The sequence below is a fragment of the Artemia sp. Qi Xiang Cuo genome, chromosome 11 (genome assembly GCF_049724085.1).
Source record: "Artemia sp. Qi Xiang Cuo chromosome 11, ASM4972408v1, whole genome shotgun sequence".
NCBI lineage: Eukaryota > Metazoa > Arthropoda > Branchiopoda > Anostraca > Artemiidae > Artemia > Artemia sp. Qi Xiang Cuo.
In genome coordinates this window covers 56,308,565-56,329,595 of record NC_142804.1, presented here as the reverse complement: position 1 = coordinate 56,329,595, position 21,031 = coordinate 56,308,565, and the positions used below count along the sequence as shown (strand labels likewise).

Below are 21,031 nucleotides of genomic sequence, written 5' to 3'. Positions count from 1 at the left end.
TACGGAATAATTTCTGTTCGTTTTAGCTTTTATTGTCGTTCCCTTCTATTAGTTCAAAAAACTTTGTTTTTTTACTTAATATATTTGGAATCAGCATAAAAAGCAAATTCTTTTTATGTGTCAGTTGTCACAAAATACTGTTTTTTATTGTTTCGAACACGAGTCGCTCCTTACTTTCAGTTTGTTACCACCAACTCTTTAAGAGGCTTACTTACTTTGAACTTTTGGACATGGATCCGTGGGAATTGAGTTTTGAAAAGGGTTCTAGTGCTCCGAAAAAAAGAAGAAGAAAAACACTCCAGTTAGTCACCGATAAAAACGTATCCAGTTCAAGTGCTTTTCAGAGGAACGTTAACAAAATCGTTTCTTTTTTAAATTCTTTTATTAAGACTTTTGAAAAATGGCGCCCCTTCTAGTTTTCGAAATTTTACTACAGGGATAGTTTATTTTAGTTTTTAATGGAAAATGGTAAAAAAAAAATAGTATATTTTTGTTTTTACCAGTTTTTTTTTACAAAACTGCTGATAGTGTTGATAGAAATTGTTTGAACGATCAACATCACCAAGCTGAATTAGAATGTCTTAAGTTTTACTTGGCCATCTTCTATTACAAACTCCAGTTTTTCTCTATTTTTGGTATAGTTCATCATAGTCCACTGATTTATTTTGATATATGATTTTTCAGGGGAAAAACCATTTATATGTCAAATTTGTGATAAAGGATTTACTTGTTCGAAGCAGCTCAAAGTTCATCAACGAACGCATACTGGTAAGTCCTTTGATTGGATTAACTTGGTTGATCTTCATTCGAGTATGTTTCATAATTGTTAACCCTTGCACAAGGGAACTCTCATCGTAGTTTTACTTATTAACTAATAATAACACAAAAAAACAAGCAAATATAATAGTCAAGAAACAAATTTCAAAATGTCAAAAAGGTAGTAAAAAAATGTCAAAAATAATTATCAATCACAGAATCAAAAGGCAATAAACCAAATAAAACACAAGGAGAAAAACCTACAAAACACAATTCAGTCGAGAATAGAAAAATAAAAATAAATCTCAGAATTTCTAAATTAATCATTAAACACTTATAAAGTAAAATAAGGGGGGACTTATTTGACAAACCATTTATGTTCGGGACGAAAGTTCTCATATATAAAATAAGTTCTAATAAGCGATGTGTATCGCTTTTAAGGTCCTACAGTACCTTCAAGGATCACCCTATCTCGTCCATTATAAGATTTTTTATTATTTTTTTTTTAGGGCAAAACTACTTAACTTTGATTGGATGGTCTTGCCATAGCTTGTAAAGTGTGGGCAGTATATCCGTATAAACGGCAAAAAACTAAAAGCCGACACCTAATTATCGGAAATCTTAGAAAAATTATTTAATTTCTCTCAGTTTCTTCCGGAAATGGAAATATTTAGTTTTTATGAAACCTACATCATCAGGAAGTGTGAATTACGTTCTTTTGATTAAAAGAAGCAGTGATCTTTTTAAAGTTCATGAAAGGGCAGTCCCTAAATATGTTCTAGCATACCTGATAGGAAACAGCTAAAAATTAGCTCAAAGGAAACATCATTCGGGCAATTTGGTAGTTTTTTGAGTTTGGTAGTTATTGTAGCTATACTGATTTTTAGTTATGTAGTTTTGTTCATTTATAGAAATATCATGCCGTGTTAATACCCCTTTAGGTCATTAGTTTAGCTGCTTTTATGCATCATATTTTCTTCGAATTAACAGTGGATGAAATTCAGTATACGTTGGTTTGGATTATTGTTTTCCGGCTTAGCAAGAATTCTATTCATATTTTCCGTTCGTGGGTGCTGGCACACGGGGGGGACAATGTCCCCTTCCCCTTGGAAGTAAGATGATGTTAAAAATATAGAAACAGATAAATATATCCATTTAAATCTTTGTAAAACAAAATCCTTGGTAGGGCTTGCCCCCCGCCCGGGGAATTTCCAGGCGGCACTCATATTTTCATTGCCAATCGGTCTTTAAATTATTTACTGCTTTTACTAATTATTCATTAAAATAATTATAACGCAACGTCATATTTCTCACTCTGGAAGCTCCGTAATGCCGCATTTTTTTTAATATTTGACTAGCAAGTCAAATGAAATAGAGGAAATATATTCCATTCAATATTGGAACCAGTGAAGCCTCTGTGAATTACTTTTGAGAATCCCGAAAGTGAGAGAATAAACTTGGATCCTTTACTCTCGTTATAGTTATTTTACAATTATTTGCACTGGAGATGGTGCAAAAGGCTTGTGACGTAATAATATAAAAGCACGATTAGCCTTCCTAAGGAATCTGCAGACCCCTCATGTTTATCATGGTAAAAGGGGGTCTCTTCAACACCTTAGACAAAAATAACACTCATATATTGTAATTTGTAAGTCAAGTAAAGCACTCACTATCTATAATATATATTCTAGGTTTCTAAAACATTGATTAAAATTTCTTTGTTAAACTTTTTTTCGGTTTTGGTAATTCTTAGTTTATTTTGTGTTTTTTCAACGTTCCATAAATTTGGATTAGCAGCTTTAATATTGTAATAACTCTATTTTTAAGCTGATCTTAGACTCTTAGCTATCCCTGGGCAAACTGGGTAAACTTGAAAACGGGCAAAATGTAATAATTTATATAATAAATTATTATATTTTCTATCGAAAATATAATAAAATACAGGAAAAATCTCAACATTTTCAACAGAAGTCTCGCCCAAAGAGTGAGACTTTTAAAGGCATTTTTAAAAGCTTTGTAATCGTTTTTCTGTCAGGAACTGAGATCAGACAGTTATTACTACCCTAGTTCTACCAACTACTCAAATCAAATTAATTTCTTCTCATAACACAGAAAAAAAAATGTCAAGTGTCACCAAACGCTAGATTGCAGTTAAGGTCTTTTTTTGTTGACACTAGCACCGGTTCCCACTCTTATAAGTTACTTGTACTTTTTGGTCTCACCTTTATGGGGTAGGAAATAGACCCAAAGGCCACTACCACCCTCCCACGTACGACGCCTTCTTCGAATCCGTAAGGATGAAAAAAGATGAATTAAATTTCTCGAAAGCTTTCTATGAAAAAATCAAAACCAAGACCAACCAAGCACGAGCTGGCTTCTTTGTCTAGTAAAAACAGAAGAAGGTTTATAGGAACAGAAAAAAGCGATGCCCTTGACGAAACATTCGGACAAGGTTACTACTTAGTATTTTAGAATAAAAAAGACTTCAAACTTTGAATAATTAAATGATTAATAATTAAAATTTTTACTAACAAAATAAATTGATAATTAAATAAGATTTATTAACAAAATAATTTAATATTTAGTAATAAAATGTTATTAATAATAATTAAAATAGTTGAATAATTATTAATTAAAAATAAATAATTTTTTCTTCTAAGACTTCAGAATGAGTTTTCTAGATGCAAATTCCAAAAAAAATGGCAACATAGACTGTACGTGGAGACTAATTTAATTTATAAAGACCCTGTTTCTGAAAGAATCCTTGTTAATAACTCAGTTTAAATCGATAGCCAGTTTTTCTCTTTTTCAGCGGTGACAAGTTGAGTTTGGCACACTGGCCCGAGTTTTTCATGTTTTATGTTATTCTTCTAATATGTTTCTCTGAAGCTCAATTCTACTGAACTATTCCAAAGTAAGATAAAAAATATAATACTTTAGCAACAAATTTAGGCTATCTATTTGCACATTAGTGGGGAGGGAGTATATCGGATCTACATGCTTAACGTGTTAGGTACAATTATTCTGCATATTGTGTAGTAGGGATTGCTTTCTACCTTTGCACTGTCCAAATACTTTACCCCCCCCCCCCAGCCCAAAATATAGAAATTTATAGTCCAAATTCTACACTTTCCATCTATTCTGTCACTTCTCTTTGTCTTGTCTCACGCTAAGCTGAAAGAAACAAGCGAAAAAAACCTGTTCTATAATGCGTCAAAAAATGAACAACTTGAGCGGCAGTGGGTTTCAAACAGTTCGTGGTAACGAACTGTAAGTAAGGAGCGACCCGGCTCAATAGTAACCGAAAACGAAATTTTGATACCAATAGATACATCAAAAGAATCAGATTTTTATGTTGATTTCAAATATATAAGTTTCATCAAATTTAGTCTTACCCATCAAAAGTTACGTGCCTGAGAAAATTTGTTTTATTTTCGAAAAAAGAGGAAAACAACCCCTAAAAGTTAAAGAACTTTAATGAAAATCATGCCATCGGATTCAGCTTATCAGATAACCCTCCTACAGAAGTTTTAGGCTCCTATCTGCAAAAATGTGAAATTTTTTTTTTTTTGCCAGAAGAAAGATCACAAATGCGTGTTTATTTGTTTTTTTTTGTTTTTTTTTCTTCTTTTCCCCAGGGGGGATCCTATCGATCCAGTAGTCCTAGAATATCGTGAGAGGACTCATTCGAACGGAAATTATGAGTCCGTTGATTTTGAATTGAAGTTATCAAGTATTTTGCAGTAGGTTGCATCAAGACATGGCTAATTGTAGAAAGAGAAAAGCCAAGACAGATAGTCCAAGTAATTGAGAGGCAAATGTTTAAATGGCTGCGGCACGGGTAAATGGTGGGCAACCAAAAAATTGGGGGGCAACTTTGCCCCCTCCCACGCTAATTTTTTCCGAAGTCGTACAATCAAAGTTTTGAGATAGCGATTTTGTTCAGCATAGTCGAAAATCTGATACATATGTCTTTGAGGATGACTTAATCCCACCCAATGTCCGGGGGAAGGGCTGCAAGTTATGAACTTTGCCCTTTGTTTACGTATAGCATTGGTTATTGGGAAGTATACAGACGTTTCTAGGAGGGATTTTTTTCTGGTGGGGGGGGGGGTCTGAGTAGGGGTTTACGGGGGAGGATCTTTCCATGGAGAATGTTTCCTTGGGGGAAGGGATATTTCTATGAAGGGGACGCCAGATTTCCCAGCATTATTTAAAAAACGATCAGAAATTAAATAAAAAACAAGTTTTTTTCAACTGAAAGTAAGGAGCAACATTAAAACTGAAAACGAACAAAAATTATTACGTATCTGAGGGGATTCACCCCCTAGTCAATAATAAACTCATTAATCAAAACTCTTCTTTAGTACTTTAATAATAGCTATTTATTATAATTAATCGGCCTTTGTGATTCAGGGGCTTGTGATTCGAAGAAAATTCGAACTTTAGCGTAAAGGGCGAGGTATTGACTACGGGGCGAACTCCCTAATATACGTAATGAAAACATACGAATATAGAAGTTCGATACGCAAGTTAATTCGTAAGTTACGTTAAAACAAAATTTCGAGAAAGTAATTTAGCCAAAAAAAAGTAAAATTAATATGCAAATTCGTTTTAATTATTCGTGTACGGTGAGCCAAAATCAAAGCTGCATTAATTAAAAAACGTTCAGAAATTAAATAAAAAACAGACTTTTTTTAACTGAAAGTAAGGAGCGACATTAAAACTTAAAACGAACATAAATTATTCCGTATATGAAAGGGGGTGTCCCCTCCTCAACGCCTTGCTCTTTACGATAAAGTCTGACTCTTTCTCACAACTCTATTTTTTAAAACAATAAAAAAAACTGTTTAGTTCTGGAAATTATGTATTTAAGGATGACAAACCCCCCAGAGCCTCCAGGGCAAAGGTTGTAAGTTATGTCCTGAGGACATATAAGGTTTCTTATAGATAGAGTTGTCGTAAAAACTTCAAAAGGGGCTCATTCAATTGGAAACTGAGAGGGCTAGTGCCCTTTTTAATAGTCGAAAGTGATTGGAGGGTAAATAACCGCCCCTCACGCCCCCTATTTCCCAGAACACATCCCATCAAAATTTTCATCGAGCAATTTTGTCAAAGACGGCTGAAATTTCGGGTCATTAGGTCTTTGAGGATGACAAGCTCCCTCCCCCCAGCCCTGGGGGCAAGGGTGGCAAGTTATGGCCTCGGGGTATACACGGTTTATGTAGTATTCGTTGTCGTATAAACTTCAAAAAGGGCTCATTCGACTGGATACTAAAAGGGCTAGTGCCCTTTTGATTAGTTGAAAGCGATTAGAGAGCGACTAACGCCTCTCTCACACCCACCATTTTCCCAAACACATCCAATCAAAATTTTGAGATAGCCTTTTGGTTTAACGTAGTTGAAAGTTCTGGAAATTATGTCTCATAGGATGACAACCACCCTCACAGCCCTTAGGGTAAGGGTTGTAATTTATGCCCTGGGGGCATATAAGGTCTTTGAAGAAAGCGTTGTCGTAGAAACTCAAAAAGGGCTCATTCGATTGGAAATCAAAAGGCCTAGTGCCCTTTTTAATAGTCGAAAGTGATTGGAAGGCTTGAAATTTTTATAGTATAATGTATGATTTTTTGTTGTTGTTGTTGTTTAGACCAGGGCCCTTCGTATAGAAGGAGTTGTCGTAGGAACTAGGTCATCTAAAGTTAGTATGAACCTAACTTAAACGCTACTATTTGTGACCAGATGTTTAAAAGTATGTATGTTTTTAAAAAGTGCTGAAAATTTTTCTCCAGCATACAAATAGCTAACCAAACTGTGAAGTTTAAAAAACGAAAAGATTTGAAGTGTTATTTTCTTTTTCCCTGAAAAGACTACGTCAATATAAAACGAACAGAAATTAATTTTAAAAAACTTTTTCCAGAAAATTTTTTTTCAAAGAAAAGTAAAGAACTCCATTAAACAAAAAATGAGCAAAAATAAAATCAAATAATCTAGCAAACATGAAACTACCGCAAATCAGCAGCGATAAATAAATGAAACCCAAAACGAACAGAAATTACACTAAATAACCGAGTCAAACTCAAAACGAGGAGAACTTAACATAAGTTGGGCTCAAAACCCCTATGCCTTCCCAAGGCAACAACATAATTTGCACTTTACTGAAAGAAATACAAATGAATGACTTTGTCAGCTTAATTTACATATACTGATATTTAGTAATCAAAATGTTAATATTATTTAATTTATTAAAGTTATAAAAGTATAAACATTTATATTTTTTTTCTGTAAAATGCAAATTATGTTCTGGCCTTGGGAAGGCATAGGGGTTTTGATTCCAACTTATATTAACTTCGGCTCGTTTTGAGTTTGAATCGGTTATTTATTGTAATTTCTGTTCGTTTTGGGTTTCATTTATTTATCGAGGCTGATTTACGGTAGTTTCACGCTTGGTAGATTATTTGATTTTATTTTTGCTCATTTTTGTTTAATGGAGTTCTTCAATTTTCGTTGAAAAACTTGTTTTGTGGAAAAAGCTTTTTTGCGCAGGGCGTCCTCGGATGAGGTGGGAAAAGGCAATAAGAAAGTATATAAAGGAAATAAGAGCTTCACAGGAGCACACTCTTACACAATAAGAGTGTAAGGAGTGAAGCTCTTAAAAGATTGGAGTTGAAAACGACTAAATAGCCAAAACATAAAAAAAATTACAAACTGATGAAAAACCCTATACAGAAATTAATTATAAATAACAAAGATTTTCAGCGAAAATTAAAGAGGTATGTTAACGCTTTAAACGAGCAGAAACTAATTTCTATAACGAAACTGAACTTGAATTGAGAAGGAATTATTATTTATAAAGAATATGAAACCCGAAATGAATTGAAATTACTATGAATACTAAAGTCAAATTTTAAACGAACTGAAATTAAACCCCTCTGAAGTTTGTTTTTGGGCTTCCCTGAAAACTGCATAGATTGCTGCAAGTATTGTCAATTGATGTTCTTTTAAGTTTTGTTTGCCAATTAATTTTCTCTGCAGTTAAATTGAACAAATTTAAAGTTGACAAGTAGTGATGAAAACAAGGGTATTTTATTTTTATTAATTTATTTTATTTGATCATAAATTTATCATAACTTATCATAACTTAAACTTATCATAAATTTATTTGAATACATCTAGATTATTTTTTTTCCTTGGACACTTGATTAGGATTTTGACTATTTAAACGCTATTACGAAAATAAGCACCGTTCAAAATATATTTCGTTTTCAATAATGACGTCTTTGTCACTGGGGAGGGGGAGGGCTAAAAGGGGCTGAAGTGTAACTCAATTTTGTGTTTTTTTGTGTTTTATTTTTTTTTGTTTTTAAGCTGCACTTCGTTATCAATGGTAATGAATGATAATAATTTTTTGAATTTCAAAACGTATTGTAATCCAATCCGTATTAAGTCCAAGCAATTTTTTATTTCTTGGACCTTACTAGATGACTGGAAACTCTCCAAATTTTTTACTTTGCCTTTTTTTCAGGAGAGAAGCCTTATGTTTGTAATGTATGCAACAAGTCATTTGGATATAATCATGTTTTGAAGTTCCATCTTATGTCCCACTATGGCACAAAATACTATAAATGTGTCAACTGCAAAGAAAGTTTTGAATCTCGTCCTATATTAAAAGAACATCTAAAGAACTGCTGTCCAGATAACCAAGTTCTTAAAACAAGTCAAGGCCAAAAGGATAGTTGCCGTATTGAAAATAAGGATTCCAAAGCTAATGCTGCTGAAAGCACTGCTCCTATCCCTAATTTATGCAATAGAGTTGCAGCTATATATAGAGGATCAAGAAATATAAGGGAGGAGCCTAATACTCCTACTACTCAAATTGGAAACGTTGGGTATTTGATTCCTTCAAATTCAAAGAAATCCCCTATTCCATCATCATCGAAGAATGTTTTCACTGATGTTAAAATGGAAGTTCCTGAACAACCACTAAAGAATAGTACCTTTTCGCAAATTACTGACTCATTCAAGGTCTTTTATACATCACTGACGCCAAGACATCCCTCAAGACCTCAGTGTATGTCAACCACTAATGAGACTGAAAGCTTTAATGAAGTTTACCCTGATCTATTAGTCACACAATGTACAAACAAAAAGCAGGAGGATAAAAACCAAACTGTAGTAGATCAGTCATACCTACACTCCTCATCACCTCCTGTATATAGTATAAGCTCATCCTGGCCAAGAGGAAGGGCAAACACGCTTTTAAACCACAGTTCATCATTTCTTCAACATTCCAACTACCGTCTAGGTTTTTCTATGGACCCTGTATGCAGAGACACAAATTATATTAGTCATAAGGCCAAGTCGTATCAAGATAATTTATTGGCGTTTAATACAGAAAAGCCAACGGTGGATAATTCTCAAAATATCTTAAGCATGCCTTTGTCAGGTTTTCTCACTCCTACCTTGACAAACGCTTTTCTAACTGGTATTCCTTTATCTTCTGATTGTGTGAATCAAATGGACTCATTTGACAATTCTTCTAACTTACTAACTTTACCATTAAACCAAATACTGTCTGCGCCATGTATAGGAGGATTATCAAGTCAAGGCAACAGTGGTCATTCAAGTGCGGTTTCATCTGAAGATCAGTATGAAGAAGCAAGTCATCAATCTAGTCGCCGAGAATTAAATTTCTTAGACTTCGAACGCCCCTACGATATTCTAAATAATGAATGTGAAGCTCTAAATTTAACTGTTGAACCAAAACCACCCATTAACCGGTATAAAGATAGAGTTGAGGACATTGATTGTTTTCGTCGTAGTCGTGTGTCTTCTCCTGCTTCTGATGGTCCTGACACCTCAAAAAAAGTTCCATTCAGAAAAAGATCTTTTGCTGAATTTTCTGATCTTGGAAGTGCAGTTGGTTCATCTTCAAATTCGTTAGAAAATCCCCGATCTCAATCAGTCATAATGTTTGCGAGTACAAAAAGAGCTCCCAACTTCTAATCATTTTTATTTAATTATTTATTTGGTCTTTTTCTTCTTTTTTTTAATAAAGGTGCCTTTTTCGTAAATCTTTAAAAATAGTTATTAATTTGTGTTAGATTAGGGATTACTGTCAATGATATAGGACATTTTCTCGTCTTCTGTGGGGGACGGGGACGGGGTTGCTGTGGAATCTGCTTTGAAAAAAAGGGAGTTTATTTTTGTGTATGTGTGTATGTTTACGTGTTGTCTTATGTGCAGTCAAGGCCGTACCCTTGAGGGGGGGGGGGGAGCAGGTTAAACCCCCTCCCCGAAATGTTTGTCCAACTCGTAAAAAACGTAATAAAAATGAATATAAACAATTTTTTTGTTTGTTTTTAAAGATTTTTTTGTAACCCCCCCCCCTTCCAAAAAAAAGTCTTTTGTAATGTTTAACCCACACTTGCGATGCATCAAACTTCATTTTTGTGTCTCGAGTTTTTATTTGGCATTCTAACATTACCTACGTTTTCAGGGAATTAAAAAGTTTATGCTTATTTTAGCAATTTAATTCTGAATCCAAAAAAGGAGAAAAAATACTTTTCCAAAATAGAAAACGCAACCAAACTATACAGAGTATTTATTATCATAATATTTGTTAATGATAAATTGCTAAATTACTAATTTATTATAATTTTATTTATTATATTAATTTATTATAATCAATTTAATATCATTTATAAATGATAAATGCTAAAGATTGTAATCCTTCTTTTATGTTTATTCTGAAGTTTCTTATGTAAAAAAAAAGAATAAGAAAACTGAAAAGGGAACAACTGAAAAGGACATTGAAGAAAGAGCTAAGATACCTGAAATAAATGGAAACAGTGTAACGCTTAAACCTTAAAAAACCTGAGTGGTGACCCTGGTCAGCTTGTCGTTTTAAATTCCCAATAAATATGATTTTTTTTGTTTTCTTTTTTAAGAAATACATCCACGCTCGAGACATCTTGTATAGTAAGGAAAATCGGGGTTTCTGTCTGGTTATGGAGAGCAGCAAAACTTACTATCTGAGCATTAAAAATTATTGGTCTATCAGTTCAGGGCCTAATAACTGGCCTAACAATATACTTCAATATCTTGACACCCATTCAATATTATTACCTCTAAGATACAGGACGTATACAAATCTAATGTTGCATTACTGTGCCCTGAAACATAAAACCAAACCCAGTCTGAGTTTTTGTTTCTAGAAAATGAAGAATGTAAAAGCCAGGGCTACATTACTTTTCAGCAAAACATAAACCTAGCCCAATCTGTTGCTATTTCTAAAAAATGAAGAACGTACAAGCTACGTTACTTCCCCCAAGGCGTAAAACCTTAGTTGCCAATCTTTGTTGGTATTTCTAAAAAAAAAAAACGAATGTACAAAAGACAGCTAGGGGTATGTTTCTTGGCCCAATAACATCAAACCCAGCCCGTTCTGTATTGTTATTCATAAGTGAAGAAGTTACAAGCTAGAGCTACCTTACCTTATCCCAAAACATAAAACCTAACCCTATTTTTGTTTCTATTGCTAAAAATGAGGAATATACAAGGTAAGTTTATATTCTTTGCTATGAAAAATAAAGCCTAACCCAATCTATTTGGCTATTTCAGAAAAAAGGAAGAATATGCAAGCTGGGGCAACGTTACTTTCACTAAAAAAAGATCAAACCTGACCCATTTTGTTTTGCCATTTCAAAAAAAAATTGGGATAAGTTATTTTGCCCTAAAATATAAATCCTAGCCAAATCTGTGTTGCTATTTCTAAAGATAAAACTTTCCCTCTATCGCGATGATAAGCCTGTATATTAAGAATGGGCAAATTGTATAATTTACAACCCTTACCCGAAGGCTATGGGGGGCTTGGTATGCAAGGATGCATAGTTTGTAGACCCTCTGACAAATGTTTTTTTTTTCCAAAATCTAATCAGTATTCTATTTGGTACTGCTTTATCTTCTGATTGTGCGAATCAAATGCACTCATTTGACAACTGTGGAGGAGGCATCTAAATAGGATAATTGGGCGAGGGGTTTGCTACCCTCTGGTCACTTTTGAAAATCTCCATGAAGATGCACCAAACGTTCTGGCTTAATACCTTAAGCCATCCCTGAAGAATTGCTCATACCCCCTTTTGATAATCAGTATGCAAATAGCGTGTTTGATTTTGTTCAAAGTCCTTTTCGGAATTTCCAAAAATAGTCAGAAATTGTGTGTTTTGATTTTATTCAGTATCTCCCTCGGAAATTTCTGAAAGTAACCACGAGTAATAGTTGTCACAGTCATAAGCAGTCTCAGCCACAGTCATGAGTAGTCGCAGTCGCAGTTGTAGTTACAGTTGCAGTTGCAGCAGTAGATGCCTTGAAAGTTTCAAGTTAACACCCTTACCCGTTCCTAAGATATTGCAAATATTTCTTTGTGATAATTTGGATGCAGATAGCGGCTTTTGATTTAGCTCAATATATCCTTCAACAATCCCCGAAATTTCACCTTAATACCCTTAGCCTTTTTGGACTCACCCAGGATCAAACATTCCTTCCCTTTGAGAATAATAAATCCTACATGTAAGAAATGGACAAATTAATTAATCTACATTCCTTGCCCGAGGAGCTGTGGGGACATGGCACTCCTGGAGACATAATTATTAGACCTTGTGACTATTTTGGATAAAAGAGCTTTTTTCAAATTTATATCAGTGTTAAAGGGAACATTCAAAAGCAATATTTGCTTTTAAATATTCCAGCAAGTGCAAGAGAAGGGGGCTGGTTGCCCTTCGATTTCTTTTCAAGGTACACTTTAACATGGCTTTAAAGTTTCAACTTAGTACCCTTAGCTGTTCCTTAGATATTGCTGTTGTACCCTTTTGACAACCCATCTGGATATAGCGTGTTTTGATTTTTATTGACTCTCTCTCAACATTTTCTAAGGTTTTACCATAATAATCTTAGCCTTTTTGGAGACTCAGGATCAAATATTCCGCTTTTTACCAGTAACGAACCTTATATTTAAATACTGGACAACTTGTATAATTTACAACGCTTGCCAAAGGGGCGGAGGGGGGGGGTGTCATCCCCAGAGGCATAGTTATTTGAATTTTCGATTATTTAGAACACGATGGCTATTTTAAAGTTTTGATCAGATTTTTTTGGGAAGGGCAGCTAAAAAGGCACGGGAGAGGGACTGGTTGTATCCAACTACTTTTCAGTATCCCCTTCTATATGCCCTGAAAGTTTAAACTTGATTAAACTTTGAACCCTCAGCTGTTTTTTAAATATAGCAGATACATCATTTTGATAAATTGGATGCACTTAGCGTCTTTTGATTTAATTTAACATGCCCCTCAATGAAGCTTCACCTTAATACCCTTAGCCTTTTCGAATCCACACAGAATCAAACATTCCCCTTTTCCTAATGGTAAATCCTGCATGTAAAAAAGGGCAAGTTGCAAGATTTACAATTCTCGTCGTGGGGGGTCTGGGGGGCATTGCACCCCCGGAGGCATAATTACTGGACCATTTAACTAAATTGAACAAAATTGCTGTTTCTAAATTGTGATCTGTGTTTGAAAGAGGGGCATCTAAAAAAGCAAAGAATGCTGGTTGCCCTCCGATCATTTTTCAACATTCCCCTCAACATATCCTGAAAATTTCAACTGGATACCCTTAGCCGTTAATTAGATATTACTGGTACACCCTTTTGACAACCAACATGCATAGAGTGTGTTTTGATTGTGTTCGACATCCCTCTCAAAAGCTCTGGGTTTTTTTTGTCATCCCCATAGACATTATTATTTGACCTTTATACTATTTTGAACAAGATGGTTACTTCAAAATAAAGATCAATTTTTTTTAGAGGGAGGGCAGCTAAAAAGAATATGGGAGGGGTTGGCAGCCCTCCAAACACTTTTCAAAATCCTCTTCAACATGTTCTGAACGTTTCAACTTAATATCCTCAACCGTTCTTAAGCTATTGAAGATCCACCTTTTTGGATAAACTAGATTTAATTCGTGTCTTTTGATTTACGCACTGAGCATTTTGGGTAAATCCAGAATAAGAAATTCCCCCCCTTTCCTAATGATCAATCCTGCATTTAAACAATAGACAAACTGCATAATCTACAATCCTTTCCTCTGGGCAAGCTATTAGACCTTTTGACTGTTTTGAACAAAATTACAATTTCCCAATTTAGATCAGTGTTGAGGAGAGGGGAAATCTAAAAGTAAAAAATTCGTAAATTATATGATAAATAATAACCACAAGATATAACCGCAAAAAGCCAAAAAATCAAGATTTTGGATATGCACCAAGGTTGGGACCCAAAGGTCTTCCCTATTTTATATGCGTAGCCTTAACTATTGAGTAAAATTTTTAAGTTCCATTTCTGATTTCAACTTACTTTTAAAAGCGAAACTAAGAGTGCAAACTTATAAATTTTTGGGCTGAGAGAGGTAATTCTTAATTTTTATTTGGGCGTGATTTTTACTTCATTATTCACTTGCAATAAAAGCCTACAAATCTGTAAAGCTAAAAAATCAAATCTCAAACACACTGTCCGAGTTGTCATGAACCCTGGGTCCATGTTTCTTAACCCCGTTCTGCCCCTTCTCATTTTTGGCGGTCCTGGCTACGGTTTGAGTCAAAATAATAAAAAAAAAACTTTGGAGTCAGGCGGGGTAGATTTTAAAGCTTGAAAACATTTTCCTAGGACCAGAGGTGGTTTTAGGGGGGGGGGTTGAGGGGGAATTTTCCCGAGGTGCAGTACTTTTCGGGGCACAGAATTTCAAATAAATAATCTAACGGTTATAATCATTTTATAATTTCTAAAATATCATTTTTATTTAAATAAAGTAGAGAGCGCAATTAATAAATGAAAATGATTAATAAATTATTAATTAATAAATAAAATAAAAATAAATAAAAAATACAAATAATTTAAATAATAAATTAAAAATAAGTAAATAACAAATTATTAATTAATTAATAAATTGGAAACAATTTCGCCAGTAAATAAAAATTTTGTTAGAATTGGGCCCAAAACTTTTGTGGCGCAAGAGAAGCCAGAACCACTACTGCCTAGGACCTGATTTTAATTGCAAATTCATTCCTGTTAAGCGGGGCTCCCACAGCGTCAATAAAGTTAATAAAGTTTGTCATGACAATAGGAACCATAAAGTTTGTCCTGCTCATACAAGGATTTCATCTTTTTGACTTAACAGCATTTTTCCACAGAGAGTAACTGAAATACTCAGACATGGAGCTGAGAAAACCATCTTTTTAAGCATTCTTCCCTTTTTAATAGTAAATGAAAGTATTGTTTTGTTTCTTTTACCAAACAAAATATTTAAATAAGTATACACGATTATATTCGTAGACACTAATTTGTATTTTGTTTATTTGAAATTTTCCACAGGTCATCTGCTATTGGTTGAACTTTGCGGACTTTCTTGAAAAAGTTAAATAAAGTTTAACTTATTTCCGACTGCAATAAAGTCAACAAAGTCATGCGAAGAAAACGGTTTATTAACTTTGTGGACAGCTTTATTAACTTTATTGAAGCCATGGGAGCCCCGCTTTAGGCTCTTTCACCTAGCACAAAGTTCCGTGACCAGCCTATTATGGGTTAGTTTTATTAATTGAGCTATAGACTAACAGCTATTAGGGCCAGTTGTACTAGCTCATTTATGTAGGACTCAGGCTGTAATACCTTACTATAGAAAACAGCCCATTATTATCAAAATTAGCTATCAAACTAAACCTATATGAAAAAGGCAATTAAAAAATAGACTTAGAAACTGAGCTAATCTTTATTTCAACTAATTCTTCTGAAATATGATCCCATGAAATCAAGAATAGCAGATTATTTTTATGACCTTCATCAGCTTTGAAGCACAAAACTGGATGTTTTTTTTTTATCTCACAACCAAAATTAATTCCTTAATGTTCATTTTGTTTGCGCCACCATGTTTCAGATGTGGTTTTTATATCCAACTTATCAGCAAAGGTAAAATTCACGAAGTTTAAGGTAATTTGAAAATTCCTTGTATTTCATCCGAAAATTAAACACAAGTGCAATTGTTGCATTGCTCGTTAAATAATTGCTCTTGCATGCACAAAAATCGTTGAAGATGACCAGAATACCAATTTCACATGGACTAAGTAAGCCCATCAAACTGGTTTACTAGAGTAAACCCATCAAACAGGTCTGTAAGAATCTATACTTGATTCTGATTGATGGCTTATTTTACGCTCGCTATTTCTAGACTATCTTACATATCCTAGTGCGGAATGGCTATGCAAAATGGCCCTAAGTATAGTGTTATAGATAGCGCTGTAAATAAGGAAAGTAACAAAATATAGGTTTTGTGAACAAGCCGTTCCTCAAAAACACCATTCATCAATTTCAACAAATACACAACACCTGAATCCTAGTTTGGTTTATTTTAGATCTTTAAACATAGCATTTCACTTTACAAAATAACAAGCACAATATTTGTACTTTAAATCTAATTAGATTTCAACTACTGTTGCCACAGCGACCCATTTGATGTCATTTTTACATTTTTCTCGGTATGACACTTCACACTCGTCGTCGAGTTTCAGTGCTTGCCGTTAAAATAACTGTTTAGAAAACTTTTCAAGGATCTTCAATACAATTACCTTAAATATATACTTTAATGGATACCTATCATATATTATACATAATGTACATACTTTTTGTTATCTCTCTCTGAAAACTTGGGGCTTCAGTCCTTGCTAAAATATTTTACCTCTATCCACTCGTCCACTGCCCCCTTGGTATTTCAAGGAAGTACATCGGAAGGATGAGGTCAAAGATATGCATTTATTTTTGCCTAATTTTTTCCATCTAAAATGTATGGAAATTGATTTCTAATTCATTTTTTCGATTTTGTAAGGAATTAAATGGACTGGAGGAAAAACTTTTACAATTTGCTGCAAAGTCCATAAAAGAGGAATGGGTGGAATTTATGCTAAGTAATAAAAGCTTAGCAGGAATTTAAATGTTGGGTACGTTATTGGCAACAGGATTGGCCCCTAGCGACCGTTTTATTAAATTTATTTATTTACTAATTTGGACTTAAGGATATTTTTGTATACATTTCATGTTGCTGTGTATTTTTATGTTAACACCGGTCCATTTTACTGTTAATAAATATCGTGCATTAATTAAACCCGTATGAATAGAGATATTTTACCAAACCGTAGTCATAATCGCAACTAAGCCCCCTTTGAGTGTGGACTAATAACACAAGCTTAATGAAAGTATTTAAGGTCTGTATATAGTGAGAAATAAAACTAGTTAAAGTTGACATCCGACAAATAGTTGAAGTTTTGTTCAATTATTTCTTAAAAACTCCTACTTGTATTTGTTTTTGGGTCATTAGAGCCTCATTAACACACTATGGTTTTGTTTACTATGTACTATAGGCATGAATTTCCACACACCGGACTTTTCGGAGTGAATTATTGAGGAGTAAAATCCTGTTCAGAACATAGAATAAATATTCTAGTTTCTTTAGTAAGTTTTATTATTATAATTTATCATATGAGACTGTTTAAAGTCTGAAATCAGTGATTTGATAATTAAATGATTTTTTGGTCAATGTAGGCAACTACAGTTAAGGTGAAAATGACTCGATGGTTCATGAAATTAAATTTTCTGAATTCAATGAAGTAAAATTTTTGGTTCATAAGAAGTCAAAACTTAAATTGTTAACCTTTTTTTCTTCTACACCAAGCACACATTTTGTATTTCCTCGTTTAAAAGTTTCTCGGAAGTGGCATTTTTACGACACTTTTCGTGTTTTCAAACGGTACCATCGAAAATATAAAACAGCCAAAACTTTATCCAACCCTGCTGAAAAGACATTGAATACTTTCAATTTAGGAGCTAGGCTGTATCTGATAGAAATAGAAAGAAAATTAATAATGGCTGCAAGGAAAAAACAGGAATATGAAAGTTTCAATGAAACTGTACAAGTTGATGGTCTGGTAAGAACTTTTTGCTTGAAATCAAATGTGTACAAAAATGTAGCAGTATTTGGCTTGTGAATGGCCTTTTTTGAACTAGGCCTAATGATTAGCCTAGGCTATAAACAGAATTAGGTTCAAAAGTTGCACATTGAAGAAATAATCTGGTAAATTTGTAGTTTTAAACATAACTCAGCTAGGATGAAAGTGGATACATTTCTTGATGTCTTTTCTTGTGCTCTTTCAAAGTTCAATGATCATTTTTAAGAAAGATTCCATTTTGAGTCCCAAAAGGCAAAGCTGTAAAATTCTACTTTAGTTGCTTTTACCTATCTTGGAAAGAGGTGAGGTTAGGAAAATGAAACTTTCAGGGATGGGTCTACAGGCTAAAATATGTCCTGGGAAGGTATTTTGAAGTACTTTTCTCCTCTCCTTCTCCCTCTAGAGGATCCTGAAATTTGCCTACATGACAGGTCTATACCTATTGAAATTTTGACAAAACAACATTTTACCTTAATTTTCAGTTATAAGATTTCTTTTTCTCTGGCTTTAGTTCTGAAAATGCAATTCCTGTTATTTGAGTAGTAGCCTATTTTAAGACATATCAATGCTAATTGTAAAAATTCATGGAATGAATTTGCATATCTAAAAAACTCCATATATCAGGATTGAGCAAAGTTTTGAAGCTGAAAAACAATTTTGTTGTATTTTATTTTAAGCCAAAAATATACTTTGCAAGGTTTTACTTTTATAACTCACAGATTTTTAAAGGTCATCAAAGGTCAGGACCCTCTAGAGGGAGGAGAAGTGGAGGTAGGTATTTCAAAATACCTTCCCGGGACATACTTTAGCCTGTAGATCTATCCCTGAAAGTTTCATTTTTCCTAACCAAACTCCTTTCCAAGATAGCCAAAAGTAGCTAAAGTAGAATTTTACCAGCAAAGCAGTTGCTAGCAGTTGCTAAATCTCTAAGTGGTGCAATAATTTAGCTAGGATTGAAGTAAAAACATCATTTGATGCCTTTTTTAATGCTCTTTCATAATTCAATAATTGTTTCTGGGGCTAATTGTATCTTGAGCCCTCAAAGCGGCCCAAAGGTATTTTATATGAATTATGAAAGAGCATAAAAAAAGTATAAAATGATTATTTCACTTTTAACCTAGCTAAATTATGTTGCCAACTGCAAATTTACTGACCCCCACCCCCCTAATGTGCAAATATATACCCTGAATTGTCAGTAAAGTTTTGAATTGCAAAATTCAGTGCTATTTTTGTCAATAGCATTTGAAAAACTTGAAATGGTAGGAAAACAGTTTATATTTGAGTTGCCTAATAAATGAGGTTTGAATTGTTTTAAATAAGTATTCTTGATATATTACTGTTGAACAACATATTTTTAAACTAGTGATATGTTTTTAACCACTTTTCAATAACTTAACTAGTGTTGATGACTTCTTTGTGTAATTACAAAAATGAAATACTTTTTGGGGCCCTTTAAGGGCTCAAGATGCAACTAGGCTAGTACCAGAAGCAATTATTGAATTATGAAAGAGCATAAAAAAAGGCATCAAATGATGTTTTCATTTTCATCCTAGCCAAATTATTATGCCACCTAGAGATTTACCAGTAGTCCATTGTAACCATAAGCCATCCTGGCTAAGTAGATGTGTGCTGGGTTGAGAATTCTTTGTCCAAGGGGCATGGGTTTGATCCCTGGCATGGCCAGTTATTGGTTTGGGATGCAGTCAGTGGTGTGACTCTGTAAGCTTAGCCAGAGTCAACCCAGCTCTAAATGGATACCTGGAGAAATCTGGGGAAGGTAAGCAGGAAGGGTGTATGACAGCACAGGATGGCTGGCCCCCAGCCCCCATTACACTTTCTGGCTGAAGGGCCATGAAACAGAGATCAGCACTGTTGGTTTGGACCTTAAGGGTCTAGTGCCATCATACTTACTTACTTTTTTTTAATACATAGTAACCAAAGGTTTTGATAACTGTTTCTAAAAAATCTGGCTAATGAGAACCAATTGCCATTTTTAACTGATTCAGGAATTACATTTTGAGCCCCTTTAGGGCTCAAGATGTAACTTCCCCCAGAAGCAATTGTTGAATTATGAAAAAGCATTAACAAAAGGCATCAAGTGATGTATTTATTTATTAATTTATTAATATCAAAATGCAGTAAGCTTTATCAAGCTTGTTGCACTAAACATTCTAAAAAAATTCTTTCACCCTACCTAAATTATGTTGTAAACCACAAATTTACCAAAAATTTAAGTGTTGGTACAGAATTACTCCTATTCAGAAAGAAAGACATGGCATTCTAGAATTAACTTGAAAAATTTTCTAAAATACTTACTTAGGCCTATCATTCCTATACATTCTTAAACTTTTTGTCCTCCTCCCCTCCCCTAGGTCCAAATATATAGCCTTAACTATATCTTCTCCATGTATTTTTCCATTTCTTGATTTTGTCGATGTGGCTTCTGTGCCATTAAATTTGAGGAAAAGAGTGACATGAGAAAATGAATCAAAACATGTATTTAGGCTATGTATTTGCACATTAGGGGGGGGGTGTAAAGTGAAATGCTTTTAGTAATGTCATAGTAGCCACCTTTATATTTGGAAATAGTACTATTTAGGAAATTATATAAGGTAAATGTTGGCAACAGTCTAGAAGTATCATAGAATCATTGACATAAGCCTAGAATTGGGGCTATTGACAAGGAAACATGTTTAGAGAGCAATTATTACTTTATAACATCAAGAAAAATTGTAGTTAACAAATTTCGGAAGTGATTCTGTAATACTTAACCCACAACCCTCTAATATGCAAATATATAGCCTAAATTATAGTTTTACCATGAATTTTGCCTTGCATCACTCTTGTTTCAACCTGTATACCCATAAATTTAATGAATACTGATGAAATCAAGAAATAGGAAATATATAATTTGGCTGTATATTTGTACATAAGGAGGTGAGTTGGGGGTAAAGTATAGTAGGATTGCTTTAAAAATTTGTAAACTATAACTTCTCTGTATATTATGAAGCAAGAATTTCTTTCTTACCATGTTTCATTCACAATAGCCCCAATCCTAAGCTTATACCAAAACATCTTAAGAAAATGAAAGTACCATTGTACCATTAGACTCTTTATTTTCTGTTCTCTCCAAATATCATGATCACTTCTGTCAGCCCCCCCCCCCCCTTCTCTGATGGTTTTAGACATAACCATAGGTGGTTAAATTCTAGTTTAGCTATGTTTCACTATTTTGGAAAG

At 33.8% G+C, this 21,031-nt stretch overlaps 2 protein-coding genes across 2 annotated transcripts in view; both read left to right on the top strand.

The window, feature by feature from the left end:
- The window catches only part of LOC148947161 (uncharacterized), a 171,475-nt gene extending 161,654 nt beyond the window's left edge, over positions 1-9,821 (top strand). Inside the window, exons 6-7 of the mRNA XM_089096907.1 lie at positions 685-768; positions 8,279-9,821. Coding sequence (XP_088953033.1) covers positions 685-768; positions 8,279-9,759 — 1,565 coding nt within the window. The 3' untranslated portion in view covers positions 9,760-9,821. The remainder of the gene's footprint in view (positions 1-684; positions 769-8,278) is intronic.
- A 7,810-nt stretch (positions 9,822-17,631) lies between these two features.
- Positions 17,632-21,031, top strand: part of eIF3h (eukaryotic translation initiation factor 3 subunit h) — a 38,308-nt gene continuing 34,908 nt past the window's right edge. Inside the window, exon 1 of the mRNA XM_089097295.1 lies at positions 17,632-17,770. Coding sequence (XP_088953421.1) covers positions 17,708-17,770 — 63 coding nt within the window. The 5' untranslated portion in view covers positions 17,632-17,707. The remainder of the gene's footprint in view (positions 17,771-21,031) is intronic.